Consider the following 15,436-nt stretch of genomic DNA (forward strand, 5'->3'; position numbering starts at 1 on the left):
GTGGATGATGGTACATCAGCTGCATCACGAAGGCTGCACACAGGTGGAGTCCCCAAACCCCTCATGCCAGCATCTGGGAGACTGGCATGTGTGTGAGAGGGAGCTGCTGCAGGGTGGGTATGTTGTGTGGTGCTTTATGAAGCATAGGGTCCCCTCATGTAGCTCGACTTGGTACATCTTCCGAGTCCCAGACAGATCAACAACACCCAGGAACCGAGGCTCTGAGAACAGGCTCTCCAGCCTCATTGTGTGACTCTGTGAAGACACCCCTCGCCCCCGATCTTCAAATGTTATTAAATAAAAGCAGATGATTCTTAATTTGTAGCAACTGGGAGCAGGAACACATAGTAAATACCTTCTGTTATCTCCTCCGGTGGGAAAAGGGGTCACAAAAGAACTGTCTCCCCTTTGTTTATTTTTCAGTAGTTAAATCCCCTCCTGAAGCCCTGATCTCTTTGTGCCATGATGATGCACAGTGTGTTTGCAGGCACAAAACCCTGTCCTGCTTTTCCCTTTATTTATCCCTCTGAGTCTGAGACATTGGACTTTGCAGTGGCAGGAATGCTTTAATGTTTGACAATACAGATAATAACTGATGATCAGCTCAGGAAAGCTGGTACTGGGAGAGGTGGCAGCTAGCTATGGTGCATCTGCAGAGTCCTTCACTGGTACTCCGCCTCTCCAGCTGTCCTTGTCCTTTTTCCAGCTTCTCTACTCCGTGCCTGGAGCCCAAGGTCTCCTGACAAAACTCCTCTCTTTAATCCTGTTGTTCTGCAGTGGGCATTAAATGGAATCTTTTTTGTCTTTTTCACAATTTAGTTTGCAATTTAAACCATTGGTCTTTCCTTCATTTGTGTTTGAATGTGTACACACATGCATATGTGCATGTGTTTGCTTTTAAACTACAGCATTATGAAAACTGAAGAGAAGCTTCTATATTGTTTAGGCTTTTATATGAAAGTAATGAAGTTCCTAATGGGCCTATGGTGAAAAAAGTAGGTTTTGAATGTACCTAGTTTTGTTATATGTGGTTCTATGCCAGGGCTAGTAATGGGATTTAGTATTATTGGTGCAATGAATGATATTTGCATAGTTAGACTGATTGCCATTATTCACAGTAGCCCAATAAAGTCTCTATTATCATTAATCAAAGAAAACCACAGATTGACTCATGAGGAGGAAGACAAAGGTCAGGTACATTTACTGACCCAAGGACACTCAGGAATGTCTTCTAGCTGGCTTGGGAACCCTTCTAAAAAATGACCTTGAGTCATCATTTCAGAGGCCACCCTGAGCACACATGGGTTTATTCTACTTCTTGAAATGCTCTCTTCAAGATTTGGGGATCACTAAACTTGCATATTATTTCAAACAGCTAATGCTGAAAGAGTCCTTCTTGTTGGTATAATTGGTTGTTCTTCTTCTCAAGGTGGCTGTTTCAGGGGAGAATTTGATATATTCAATAATGGCTTCAGATATGTACCATAAATGGCTTCAAAATTTGCCATCCTTTCAGCCAGCCCCAAGGTCATTGCCACTTAAAAAAAATTGCCTCTTGGCCACCAACTCTTCTATCTCCTATTCCATTCAGAAGGAATGTTAGAGCAGGAAAGAAAATCCACACACAGGGATCCTAATTTTCTAACAGGGTTATCATACTGGATATAGGACATAGAGAAATAATTACAAGCAGAACATTCTGGGTGGGTTATTTTATGATTTGATAGTCTGGATGGTGAAGGCTGATGCAGGCAGCAGCCCACCCTATTGGCAAAGCACAGCCACAGCATCCACATCGCTCTGCTGTGGTGTCTGCTGCTTTTATTTCTACACTATGATGTGTCCTCATTTATATGCAAACAAGACATGACCTGACCCCATCATTTGTGCAGCTGATGCAATTTTAATGTTGATGATAGTATACCACTGGTGCAGACTCGGTGCCCTAACATTGTGCATTAACCTCAAATTACCATTCACAACTCCACAATTTTCTTCTTAAAAATGCCCTTTTCTAATGGAATGGAACCCTGGTAGCTTTCCCACCTTATTTTACATATATTTTATTAACAGAGGCCTGAATCTCCATTCTACACTGAATACTAATAAAGGGAAATGTGAACCCCCTTGTTATTTTCCACCCCAGTAACAGTGGTGCCTGAGCCCATAGCAGCTTCCCACACAGCTCTTGAAAGATGATGTCTGGTGCTTTTGATGTTTTCTGGGAGATGCTGAAAAGTTGTAATGAAAATAAAAAACCTGAGTGACTAGAGGTCTGATTAAAATTGTGATTGATAAAGTGATTCATTTTGATCAGGTGTCACCTATAAAGCTTTTTTATTTTTCCCTTCTTCCTGTTTTATAGGCTTCCCCAGTGCTACAAGGAAAAGTGACAACTTGACATGCTGGTGACTAAATTCCAGATGCTGATGACATTTGCCTTCCCAACCAACACCACTGTTTTCAGTGGAGAATCATGTTTTGGCTGGTATTACTAGAAGACAAATAAATGAAAAACTTAAAAGGCTCTGCAATGCTCAAGTTACTGTCTCAATGGAAATCTGTTTCTTAAACTCTAGTGAAAAAAGACCCGCAATAAACCTTGAGGTTCTTTAGGAATCTGGGTCCATTATTTATAGTCCCCCCTTAACATATACTTCCCCCACTTTCTTCCAAGAGGATTTAGGACAGCTTGAAAAGATCTCAAGAACCAGAAGGAAATAAATGTGTGCTGTAAAGTTTTATACACTGACTTCAAGTCTGGCTGTAAGCTTTTTATTGATTAAGATGAAGTGTGTGTGTGCGCGCGCGCGCGTGTTTAAAAAGGACAAACATAAGACAAATACCATTTCAAAGTATCCACTGAGGTAATTTTCACTAAAGCTCTGAAGATAGGATTAGGGTTCAGGAGTTTCTGATTTCCTTTGAAATAAGAAACACACACACATACTCATAGTAAGAAGAAATTTAAAGTATTTATGTACAAATAAAAGCAAAAGGTGAAACAAAGGGGACAGTTCTGTCACCCAAGTCTCTTCCCTTAGAGGTAACTTCTGTTAGCAGGAAGTGTAGATGTCCAGCCTTTCGAGCAGGGACCACATCAAGTGCTGCCTAGGATTCTGAGCCATGGAAATCTTGTACCCTTCTGTTGGGAGGAATGTTGATAAACCCCTTCAGAAAACTCTCTACTAAGGCAAAAAAGAGCAGGTGACAATATATGTGTTGTCAGGTACGCGTGCAAGAGACGTGTACACGTGCACCAGAGGCACGTGCGGTGCTCACTGCAGTAGGTCCCTGTCAGCAGAGATCTGGAGCCAAGCCAGTGCCTGTGCACACAGAGGGATGTGTAAATGGTGGCTTGTTCATGCCAGAGGACACCCATCTGAGAGAGTGAAGGCAACCACTACCCAGCACGTGGGATGAAAGAAGCCAAACCAGGAGCACATTCCACGTGTACATATGGCCCGAAGCACGACAGCAAGCCAGTGGGTGACGTTAAGAGCAGGACGGCAACCAAAGTGGGCCCGGGCCAGGGCTTCATCATATGGATGATGTCTTGCTCCTTTTGAGTGTCCTTCGTGACACCAAACTGTATATAAGATTTATGGCACTTTTGTACCTATCTTAAAATGTGAAAAACAAACCTGCAAATTACCTCACCAACATCAAAGTTATTTGATCAGAAGGGATTATCAGGGAGATGGCTTGTGAAAATGTATGTGAGTGCTTACTCTTTGGTAGTGCTGGGTTAAATGCCAGTCAGAGGGGTATCCCACCCAAACAGCCTGTGTGGTAAGCTCTGATTATCCTCCCTTGGTGAAGATGAAGGAAACACCACTCAGGTTTAGGGTCTTGTTCAGAGCCACATAGCCTGGAGAGGGGCCAAGCTGAGCCTCAAACCCTCTCTGCTCTCTGTGGTTCCCTCTGAGCACAACTGCAGCACAGAGGGACAGCAGAGAGAAAATGGGAATGGAATGTGTGAAGCTGTGCTTCCATGGGAGCACTGAGTGAGTCCAGAGCTAATGCTGACTCTGGAAATGCTGGCATCTGTAAATGAAATCCACCAAACGATGGAGATGCCTGAAGGCCTTTCCTTCAGGAATCCAGAGCCCTCCTGTGGGCCTTCCTGTGGGCACAGGTGTTCCTGTGAAATGCCCAGGGGGCTCTGCAGGCCGGCAGAGATGCTCTCCACCTCAGCTACTGATGAACTGGGGAGGTGGGGACGCAGGAGGCTGAGGAGCCTAGGCCCCCGATCTAGATGCACCACTTCTCACCAGATGCCATCGAGGCTTCATTGTTCTGGGGCAGCAGTTCCCAAGTCCTCTGAAACAACGTCACAACACTTAGTTAAGAATGGGGATGTGGCTCAAGCGGTAGCGCGCTCACCTAGCATGCGTGCGGCCCGGGTTCGATCCTCAGCACCACATACAAACAAAGATGTTGTGTCCGCCGAAAACTAAAAAAATAAATAAAAATTCTCTCTCTCTCTCTCTCAAAAAAAAAAAAAAAAGAATGCATGTTATGTAGGACTGTGAAGAGAAACCATCGGAAGGCAGATACGTACATCTGTAAACACAGCATTTTATTAACAAAATGTACACACCCTTCTTACAACAGACTCTGTAGTGATTAGCATGTCATACTCTACACAAGCGCATTATAGAGTACTCAGGCCAAAACAGCACAGTTAAAAGTAGGCCAAATTGACCTGCATTTTCAAACTGTCCACTACCAGCATAAGTATAAAAAGAAAGACCTTACAACAAAAGGCAAAAATTCTAGTTTTCTTTCATCAGCTTCTACAAACAGTACAGACATCATATGGTCACAGAGACTCAGGTCCAGCCCAAGGTTAAGATTGTAAAAATAACATCTTCAAACATCCGCATGAGCTTGGCAAATTATCCTCCTTACATTCCAGTACAGGTACCCAGGCAGTGCAAGATGCAGTGTGAAGCCACGGCTCCCAACCTGGCTTCTACAGTGCTACAAAAAGGCCCAGACTATAGGCATTTGATTTTTTCCCCACAGCAGATGCTATTGTAAAAGGCACAAATATTTTATTCCTTGCATCAGGTCTTAAGAAAGTATGACATTTTTAGGAGAAATGAGTTGCTGGTATAATGGCTTAGTTTTTTTTTTTTTTTTTTAACGTCTAGGCTCATCTCTCTAGCTGTTTCTCTTCTAGACCTTTGACTTGCACTTTTATACACTTTAACAAATGCTCTATTATAAACTCTTGTGAAATTCTGACACTTAGGCGATCACCAGTGACAAAAAACCATTCTGCCAATCAGCTGAGTTCCCACTGTAAGCTAGGGCTGCCCACTCCCCTTCTGGAAATCCTGGAGGTCCTTACCTAAAGTCAGCTCTGGCATCTGATTGCATAGACATGACTCGCCCAGCTGGATGGAGTGGGCGCAGCCTGGTGCTGCAACTGTGACCGGCTGCAGGAGAAGGCACGTCATGTGCTGGGGAGGTGAGCAATGCAGGGTCTCCAAGGGACAGGTCACCAAAAAGTGAGAAGGGAACTAAGGCAAGAAGTCTGCTTTGATCACAGAGAAGGAAAGACAAACTCTTAAGGTCAGAGTGGCAAATGGTGATTATGTGAGCGACTAATAAAGCAAAACGATGGATGAGACAGATGAGAGTAGGGAAATTTTTTTTTTTTCCTTTCCCAGGGCAATAAAGCTCTGTCTATACAGAACAACACATGGTTTAAAAATGGAGCCACCAACACTAGCCGGCTGCACAAGACTCTCCCTCACTGAGTTGACTTATCTCTCTGACACTTGCATGGTCCATGTTAAGAATAAGCTTCATGAACTACCTAATAACTTCATATACAAAGGAAGTAAATAAATTCAAAAGCTGCTTCAAAAATTTTTAGGGGCTACTAGGTGCAGTGGTGCATGCCTGTAAATTCCAGTGACTCAGAAGGCTAAGGAGGGAGAACCCCAAGTTCAAGACCAGCCTAGGCAACTTAGTGAGACTCTGTCTCAAAATAAAAAAAGGGCTGGGGATGCAGCTCAGTGGGAAAACATCCTGGGTTCAATCCCCAGTCCCATCAAGAAAAAACAAACAAACCCCCCCCCCCCCCCCAAAAAAAAAAAACCAGACTCCTTCAAAAAATCATTACAATTGGCAGTCAGAATTGGTACTTGAACACCTGAAAGCTACCACAATTTTGTTTGTTGGGATAATGAAGCATTTTGATGAGGCACCAGACAGATATAAAAATGAACTTGCAAAAATGAATTAAACAATTTTTAAAAAATCCGTTAGACATCATGGTTGGCTTCACCACCTACTGTAGATATAGCCTAATCTTACTATCTCAAATGTTCAGCATAACAAAAGGAATTGATGGAAGGCATGAGACTTTTTGAAATTAAACTTCTGAATCCTTTTGTTTTGAAGCCAAAAATATTCTAGCATAGCTATAATTGATTATGCTCTGAAAGGAAAGAACACAGATATTAGTTATTTCTGATGGTACAGACCATCAAATTAAACTTGATCTATGCTACTGAAAGTCCTTCCAGATTTGGAAAGTAAATCATTTTCCTATAAGCTAAGAGAATCTTGAAGGATGAGCTGAGAAATGTGCTGCTTCTTGGTTCCATTTATTCACCTTCCTGGTGATGTCAAAGGAGACTTCATCACAACAGGTCTATCACTTATTCTCTTAGGTGGAAGAAATGGAGGCTCCTGAAAAATGGACTCTTCTAATACATTTTTAGACTTTCATTTGCACATGAAACAGGACAAATGCCCCAGAATTCCATTAACATTTCTTGCAAATCAGATAATCAAATTGCCTGGTTTTCTATTACTGGAAGTCAAGACAAGCAACTCTGCTGTCAAAAGAAATTTGCGGAGGTCATTTCTTAAAGCCCCAGGCTAAATTTCACCCCCACCACCCTTTTCTAAAACTACAGGGTATACTGCTTATCTCCTAGATCATTTGTTGCTTGGACTTTTTTTTTTTTTTTCTTTCTGTAAATCACAGTACCACAGGATATCCTAAAGATAAACTTAAAATGTTTTAAAATTTTCTGATGAACCAAGCTAACGTCAAATATATTTAACAGTGTGATCCCCAAAGGTACATTCCATTTCTTCCTTTAAAAACTATTAAGAGGTGCAGTTCCTTTGAAATCAAACAATAAACAAAAATTGTGTTGTTCATTCCTTTAAAACAAATTTAAATACTGAAGATTTTCCCATCTAGCTTGTCACTGCCATGCAACTTTCTGGGTTTAGCAAGGAGGGCCAGCCTGAGTTAGTGGGCTGTGTCTGTCACTCTCCTCCAAACATTCTAAAGCAGGCACCTGGCATGATGAGCACTAATGGGTTCCCAACAACTTTTTTCTGGAAGGAAGGAAGGACTCTCTCATCACTTCCACAGGCTCCTGCAAAGACATCTGTATGTTTAGTGGGCTCATCTGTTAGATGCAATACATTGTGTGCATGAGACTCTAAGAGCCCATGCATCACATTTTCAGTGTGTTCTGAAAGAATGAATGAAAAAGTGCCAAATAGAATTTATACGACCTCTTTTGCAATTCACTCTTAGCACAAATTTGAACACACGTACAAATTTGGAGACCCACGTACCAAAGAGCATGGCATAATCTGAATCTAACCTGCCTACTGAAACACAAGGCCATGGAAAACAGACACTCCAGTTTGACAATGCCAGGAAAGCCATGTGATCACTGTCCAAAGGCCATTTTCATTGCTCTATCTCCCAGGGTTTTAGAAATTCTCCTCAGCCTATTTCCTTCTTGAGACAAGAAATAGAATACTTGAAGAGAAGTTCCGAATTAAATGCAGTTTTCTTTCTCTTTGTATATTTAAAAGTAAAGAGAACTGACAACCCCAAGAAGGATCCTGGCCCAGGAGATCAAGCCTCTGATATGCCTTCATCCTTTCAGACATGGGTGGGCACCCAGGAAAGAGGAACATGAGAGCAGGCACTTCAAACATCAGAAATAGGGAACAAGGACATGTGTTAATCTAAAAGAAACAAATCTCTCAGCTGCTCTGAGCAGGGCCTGTCCTGACTGTGGCTGACAAGCAGGTGATAGAGGTTTCATTTGGAACCAGAAGGGCTTGTAGTAGATACTTCTCCCCAATCACTTCTTATAGAGAGTTGGAAATGAAGGACACTTACTTAATCATACTCTTACTTTATGTTCTTTTAATCACCACATGATAGTTAATTAGTTATCACAGAATCAGAAAAACACTTATGTAAAAGGAGAGATCTGGAGACCAGTGGTTTCTAGGATTGGACACCTGCAAAGAGCTTATTTCAACTTCTCTGAAAGGAATCGATACACACTTGCAGCTAATTAATGATTTCTCTCTTCTATTCAGTCCCAAAGTTTTTAAAAATGGCCCTGCGTCATAAGGGAACCAAATAGTTTTTTACAGATGGGCTATGTCTCAATTCCTTTGAAATCTTATGAGATTTTTCTCATAAGAAATAAAGAAATATGGAATGTGGTGGATCACTGCTTAGTCTGGTTAATCTGAAATGTGTTCAAAGTAAAGCACTGCTCCTGACTCTAATATTTACCTTTGCATTTTAGAAGCAAACAATATAAAATGAAGACCTTTTCCCCATTTTCACTGAGCATGGGTCATGGATCTGTGATAGAAACCTGTTGTTGCTGTTAGGCATTACAAAGGTACTACAAGCGAAAGAGCACCCTGTCAATTTTTTTGAGAGACTGATGAAAATGAGGGAGAAGAGGCCCCAGAAATGCCTGAGCGTACGCCCCACACTGCTTGTCCGTTAGTGAGATGTGGCTGTGACCAGGCAGAATCATTCCCTAGAAACTCACAGAAGCAGAGAGCTGCAAAGGGCAGGAGAGATGGCCTCGAGTTGGGCTAGATGGAGAACATCACAGTGAGATCAGAGGCACTCAGAAGAGGTTCAAAGGACCTCACCCGCGCACCAAGACACCATGTGCTCACCAGCATCTATTGGCAGGTTTGGTGGAAAAAATGTGAAGGTGGTGGATTTGCATCATCTTTCTGTGAAATAAGACAAAAAAAGGCCTCACATGCATTGCCTTTTCTGCAATCAGCCAGCCAACCTTTGTTTTTATTTGTTGTCGTAGAGATAGAGGCCCGGTAGTGGGAAGGCTGGGGACAGGCCAGGGCAGTGGCTGGACATCCTGGATATATATGAAGTAACATCAAGCCACCTTCAGTCGCAAGGGCCCAGCCCTAGGAGTCATGTGGCTTCTTGTATCAAGTTTGCTAATTTAGTGCTGAGTTGGAGGCAATGCTAGAGAGGTAAGAGTCCATGTGTATTTCACACAAAACAGCGTTGGAATTTTTACCAACTGCATTCTTTCTATATGATTTCAAGAAGAATAAAGCAATTTCAAATGCTTAAGACATACAAGAGGGAAAAGGGAGTCATTTTTTACTTAATCCGAGTTATAATTTTCCCATTAAAATCTATCCATATCAAGTGGGGGGCACAAAGAAATAACAATTATTTTCAAAAGTTTTGACTGTTCAGTTTAAGGCTAGCTCTGAAAACACAATTTAGTTTGAAATTCAAGCTGTTTCATTTCCTATTTAATCCTGTAAATTTCCTTCTCGCACAATACTCAGGTTGGAGGGTGCCCAATTAGACCAGGAGCACATTTCCACCAACTGCACTTCAGTGCTTATTTTTAGATCATATTAAAAACCTCATTAGGCTCCCTGAGGGAAAAGAGTGTTAACCACTAACAGAGGCAGGGGAAAATAAAGGAAACGAAAAGATAAGCTAGATTGTTAACAAGAAAAGTGCTCTTAAACCAGTTGGTCTGGGGTCACTGTGAAAGCCGAGAGAAACTTATTACCAAGACCAGGTAAATGACTTGAGCTCAGAGCACACTCTTTTACCACAGGCCAGCAAGAACTAGTCAGGCTCATCGAAGTGGCATATGTCTTTATTATCATTTCCAGATGGGATGTAGAGGGAAGAGGGGTGGGCGGAAGGGAAAGCACAGAAACCTGGAAAGACTGTAAGCTAAACATCTATGCCTCTGCACAACATAAATGTGCCTCAGTCTCCAGTGGACAGGCTGAAAAGTGGGGGGGGCATCACAAGACTGGGTGCGAGATTAAATGGAGTGCTGCATGAAACTTAGAATTTATTAATGTATTTACATAATTTATAGTCTTTAAGCAATGGTCTCATAAATACAGACTACAACTTTACATATGCTAAGCAACAGATACTTGTTTTCCCCACCAAAATACTTGGATTAAATAAAAAAATTGACAGCATTTACATTACTTTCTCCTCTTCCTTGTTTTTTAAACTGCTGCTAACCTATTTAGGACATATGCAGTTCATTTATTCCAGGTGCTTCTCTATCACCACCACAGTGGCGCCACTGATGTGTTTAGTGATACATGCGCGACAGGGTCAAAAGCAAACCCAGGGTGGGCCAGCAACCACTGCCATGGTGTTGGCTTTCTGTATGTATCTGGGGCTAACATGCTTCACAGAAAGTGCTTCAGAGACAGCAGAGATGGAGTATCTCCATCTGTCCTAGACAGAACCATTTCAGCTTCCAACAGTAACTGCCGTCCCTCTACCTGCAATATCCTACCACATTTAAATGATACAACTCCCTCCAACCGTGGTAACGGGAAACCAAGGAAATGATAATCTTGCCTTCCCCCGCCAAGAACCACGAAAGTGCTAATTTTCCCTTTTTACAAATGTTACATAAAATCCTGATTACAAAACTACTCAGCAATTTAATTCCACCATCCATACAATGACGTGCTCCCTTCAGCAAGGTCAAAGTCAATGATGCGGTCCCTTTGGACACCACAGATCCTGGACACACTGGACGTCCACAGACTGAAATACCATTGCTGCAGTCTTCAAGGGGAGAACAGAACCGGCCAATTTCTGTGAGTCCTTTTTGCATGAAGAAGACTCGAGCGGCTAGGTGGACACTGGTAGCAGGCCCCCGGCCCTCCTGCTAACTGTCAGGACCACCTGCTTCACCATCGAGTCTGAGGCTGAGGCTCATCAGCAGCAGCTTCGCTTTGGCTCTGACGGCTGTCTGCGGAGTTTGAAGCCCTTACCGCCAGATGGCGGGTTGGCGTCCGTGGATGGAATTCTTCGACCTACACCAAAATGGGAGGAGAGGGAATCAGCTACAACTTTCCAAATCGGTTCCTTCTCAGACACAATTTTGCAGATGCAATTTGAGTTAAAAAAAATATTAATAAACATTTTCCTTGGGAATAATTTACAGAAAAGTTGCAAAGATGACTGATGCACAGAGTTGCTGTACATCTCATCTTGTTCCCTTCAATATAGACTGGGGTCTTATATTGTCTTGGGACATTTGTTGAAGTGAATAAATCAACATTAGACTTTTTTCAGGTATCACCAGTTTTTCCACTAATGTCCAGTTTCGGTCCCAGGATCCAAACAAGGATATTACACAGTACTTAGTAAAGAAACAAGAATTTTTTTTTTTTTTTGTAGTTCTGGGGATTGAACCCAGAGCCTTATGCATACTTGGCAAACACTCTATACTGAGCTACATCCTGAGACCATTAGTAAAATTTTTAATTAAAAAATTACACATTAAAAAAAAAAACATTGAATAGATAATAAACTACATGTTAAAAAAAAATTCGATCAGAACATGCCTGTCCCTTAGTGTCATGGCAGAGCTACCACTGTGACCTACTGCTGGTGCAGCCTTCTGGGGAGGGAGTATCTGGTTCCTGCCCCACTCTGCTTTCTGAAGCATGAAGGAGAGCAAGTAGTAGGAACTGACCTCCTCCTTGATGTTTTCACTCAATACATCCTGGGGACTGCTCCTCCTTAGCACAGTGGAGACGGCTGCTTCTTTTATTAGCTTTACATCACCTGTATGCATCATATATTTAACTGTTCTTCCACTGATGGATATTTAGTTTATTCCCATATTTTGATGTTATAATAATGGTGTGTGTGTGTGTTGTGTGTGTGTTTTGTGTGTGTTGGATAAACAAACAGGATTGGAGGAGCTAGGTCATGCTATTCTATACTTGGCATTTGTCTGACACACAATGTCTTCCCAGTGTCTGTTTAGCACAAATGCAAGAAGGATTCGTGATTTAAATTTTCACAGATGCTGCCAGATTGCTCTCTAAAGAGGCTGTGCCATTTTATTCTCCTACCAACAATGTGTAGGAATGAACAGGTTTCACTTTACTGCTCTGTGAAGCATAATGTCAAATTTGAGACAAATCTTAAATCACCCGTCCATCTACCTGGCTGATAATCAAGGGCTACTTTCTCTAAGATGGCTTTCCTGATGCCCACCTACTTCCTACCTCTCTCCATCTCAGATACCGAATTCCATCAGGTCACTAGAAGCACACCAGGACATATTTGTTTACATGACTGACTCCCTCTAACTACACCCTACGCTCTTCTAGAGAAGAGAGATCCTGTTTCTCCATATGGGTGGTATTCCTGGAATCTTTGTGGCACACTACCTGGTGTGGAGGTATTCGTAAACATGGAATGAATGGACAGGCACAGCTTCTGATGTTAGCAAGGCTAAGAGAGAACTGGCAGCAACTCTCAGGTCCTTGACAATCAAGCCTCAAGACTTCACCATTCTGGGAAGTGTATAACATGTGTGGGCAGCACACGGCATGGTCCCCACATCAACTAAAAAGTCTCCTGCAACTTCTCAAATATCTACAGATACTGCTGTAATATTTATAAGTTACCAATTATTTAAAAGCTTTACTGAAGCTTCTTGTTATTATGTTTTTCTCAATAAATGGAAACTCAAATGCAGATATCACAGAAGCAGCTATTAAATGTGACAAAAAGTCTTTTTAGAATGAGTATTCCTAGAAGAAAACATCTTTATCATCTGGGAATAGGCAATGGTTTCTTAAACAGGAACTAAAAATCATATGCTGACCATGAAAAAAAAAAAAAGGACAAAGTGGATTAGATTCAGATGAAAAACTTCAGTTGATTGAAGATTGATTCAAAAATTAAAGTCAGGCCACAGAGGAGGAGATATTTCTAATACACATAATCAACAAGGGACGAACAAAATAAAGCAGCATAGACATTAAGAAGGCAGTTGCCTGGCAGGCACTTCATAAGACAGACCACTCAGAGAGCACAGAAACGTACATAAGTGTCTGGACAGCGCTCGGTTTCATCAACCCAGGGGAAATGTAGTCCACTACCTGCCCAGCAGAGATACAGGAGTAGAACCTCACACATACACTGATGAGTATCCACTGGCATAACCACCATTGTGAATATTGGCAGTGAAATCATATGAATACAGGTAAATCCAACGACCCAGCTATTCTTCTTTTGGGGATAAAGATATCTAACAAAATGTGTACAGATGTTCACCAAAGGACATGACCAGAATGTTCAGAACAGTACTGTAGTAGCTTTAAATTGGAAACAACTGTCCAAATGTCCATCTACAGCAGAATGGATGATTATACCATGGATATCCCCCTTCCCCAGTCCCCACCTCTGAATCTGGAACCTGATACACACACGCCCCGAGAATGCATCTCCTACAGCTCCATGAGATAATAGGGATGATCTAAAAATGTAATATATAATAAGAGAAACCAGACACAAAGAGTAAACAGAGCATGCTTTAAAAAATATAAATAGCACAAAACATATGTAAAACCAAACCATGTTAAAGAGTTAACAGGATGGTTGTCATCCTGGAAGCAGGAGAGCCATGGCTTACCCTGAGTGCACCCACAGGCTCTACTCCACTGGGAACAACACATTGGCCTTTGTGCTTCTGTAGGTGAACTTTTCCATATGAATCTTCAACACACAGTTATGCTAGGCACTGTGCTCATACAATGTGACAGCAGCACCCAGTGAAAACATAAACCTGATTTCTACCTATGACAATTTTTCTAATCTTTGTGAATCGTTTTTTTTTTTGGTGACGCTGATGATAGAACCCAAGACCTCAGTCATGGCAAGCAATTGCTCTGCCTGAACCACACTCCCAATCACACTGTTGATACAGTTCACAACCTTCTTCTTCTTTTTTTTGGCTATACTGGGGGTTAATCCCAGGGGCATTTTCCCACTGAACTACATTCCAGCCCTTTTAAAATTTTGAGACAGGATCTTGCCAGGTTATTCAGGCTGGCTTTGAACTTGCCATCCTTCTGCTTCAGCCTCCCAAATTGCTGGGATTATAGGCGCATGACACTGTGCTTAGTGTAAACGGCCAGATCTAAACAATGGGACACATTACATAAAAATCCAGATCTCTGAGCAAACTACAGATAGCAACATAAAAGCAAAACAAAAGTAAACCATAAAAAACCTTGAAAACCACCTCCGCAACTGGGCACCAAGAGGCTTATACTCCAGCTTAACTCCAGTTGCTGGAGCTGGGGCCAAACCCCAGGGCTTCCCGGGAGACTTCTCCACTTGGCCTTGGTGGGCACTGGAGTTCACAACCCTTCTTCACAGAAGCTAAGAACCTTTCCAGTTCTAGCTGTCTCAGATCTTAACCAGAGGGTGGGCCTTAATGCATTGACCTTGCAGGGCTGACTCCTGCACCTCCCTGGCGCCTGCCATGTCAATGTGAACTCCCGAATCTTGAGAGGGTCTGCTCTGTTTGACCTCAGCTGGTATCACCTCCTCAGAGAGGCCTTCCCTGATCACCTGCAGGTACTTTTTCACTTCATCCTAAATCATTTTCTTTTTTCTTTTTTCAAAAATTAGTTCTAATCAGTTATACATGACAGTAGAAAGCTCTTCGATGCATTGTACATAAATGGAGCAGAATTTTTCAATTCTCTGGTTGTACGTGAAATAGAGTCACATCATTTGTGCAATCACATATGTACCTAGGGTAATGATGCCCGTCTCATTCCACCGTCTTTCCCACCCCCTTGCCACTTCCCCCTGTAAATTATTTTCTTCATGTCTCTTATTATGATCTGAAATGATCCTATTTATCTGGCGTTCACTTTCTGTCTCCCTTGGCAGAACGTGCGCTCTGAGAGAGCAAGGGCTGTGTCTATCTTCTTCAGGCTCTCTCCCCAGAGCCTGGAACAGTTTCCAATAAATATTTTGATGAATTTGAATGAAATGAATAAACATAGATACAATCTGTAGGGGATCCCAAAGGCATGCAGCAGCCTCTCTCCTATCTAGTGTCATCATGCAACACTCTGGAAGGGGAAGGGGAGGGTAGGAAAAAGATCTCCATACCTCTCCCCTGCTTACTACTAATTTTTGAGGATTTTCTTGCAGGGTAATTATATCTGCATTTTATTTCCTTTTATTTATTTTGCTCATTTTTGATGACCTTGGATGACTAATTGAAATACATTTAAATAGAGAAAGAGGGAGACTATAGCTTCTGTGACC

At 42.0% G+C, this 15,436-nt stretch overlaps 1 protein-coding gene across 1 annotated transcript in view; it reads right to left on the reverse strand.

Annotated features, from left to right (window-relative positions):
* Window positions 1–4,561: 4,561 nt before the first annotated feature.
* Window positions 4,562–15,436, reverse strand: part of Rab22a (RAB22A, member RAS oncogene family) — a 62,447-nt gene continuing 51,572 nt past the window's right edge. The window contains exon 7 of the mRNA XM_046433304.2: window positions 4,562–11,160. Coding sequence (XP_046289260.1) covers window positions 11,063–11,160 — 98 coding nt within the window. The 3' untranslated portion in view covers window positions 4,562–11,062. The remainder of the gene's footprint in view (window positions 11,161–15,436) is intronic.

This window comes from Marmota monax, unplaced genomic scaffold (assembly GCF_021218885.2).
Source record: "Marmota monax isolate L192 unplaced genomic scaffold, Marmota_monax_Labrador192_F-V1.1 WCK01_AAM20220418_F8-fsc00014, whole genome shotgun sequence".
NCBI classification, from domain to species: domain Eukaryota; kingdom Metazoa; phylum Chordata; class Mammalia; order Rodentia; family Sciuridae; genus Marmota; species Marmota monax.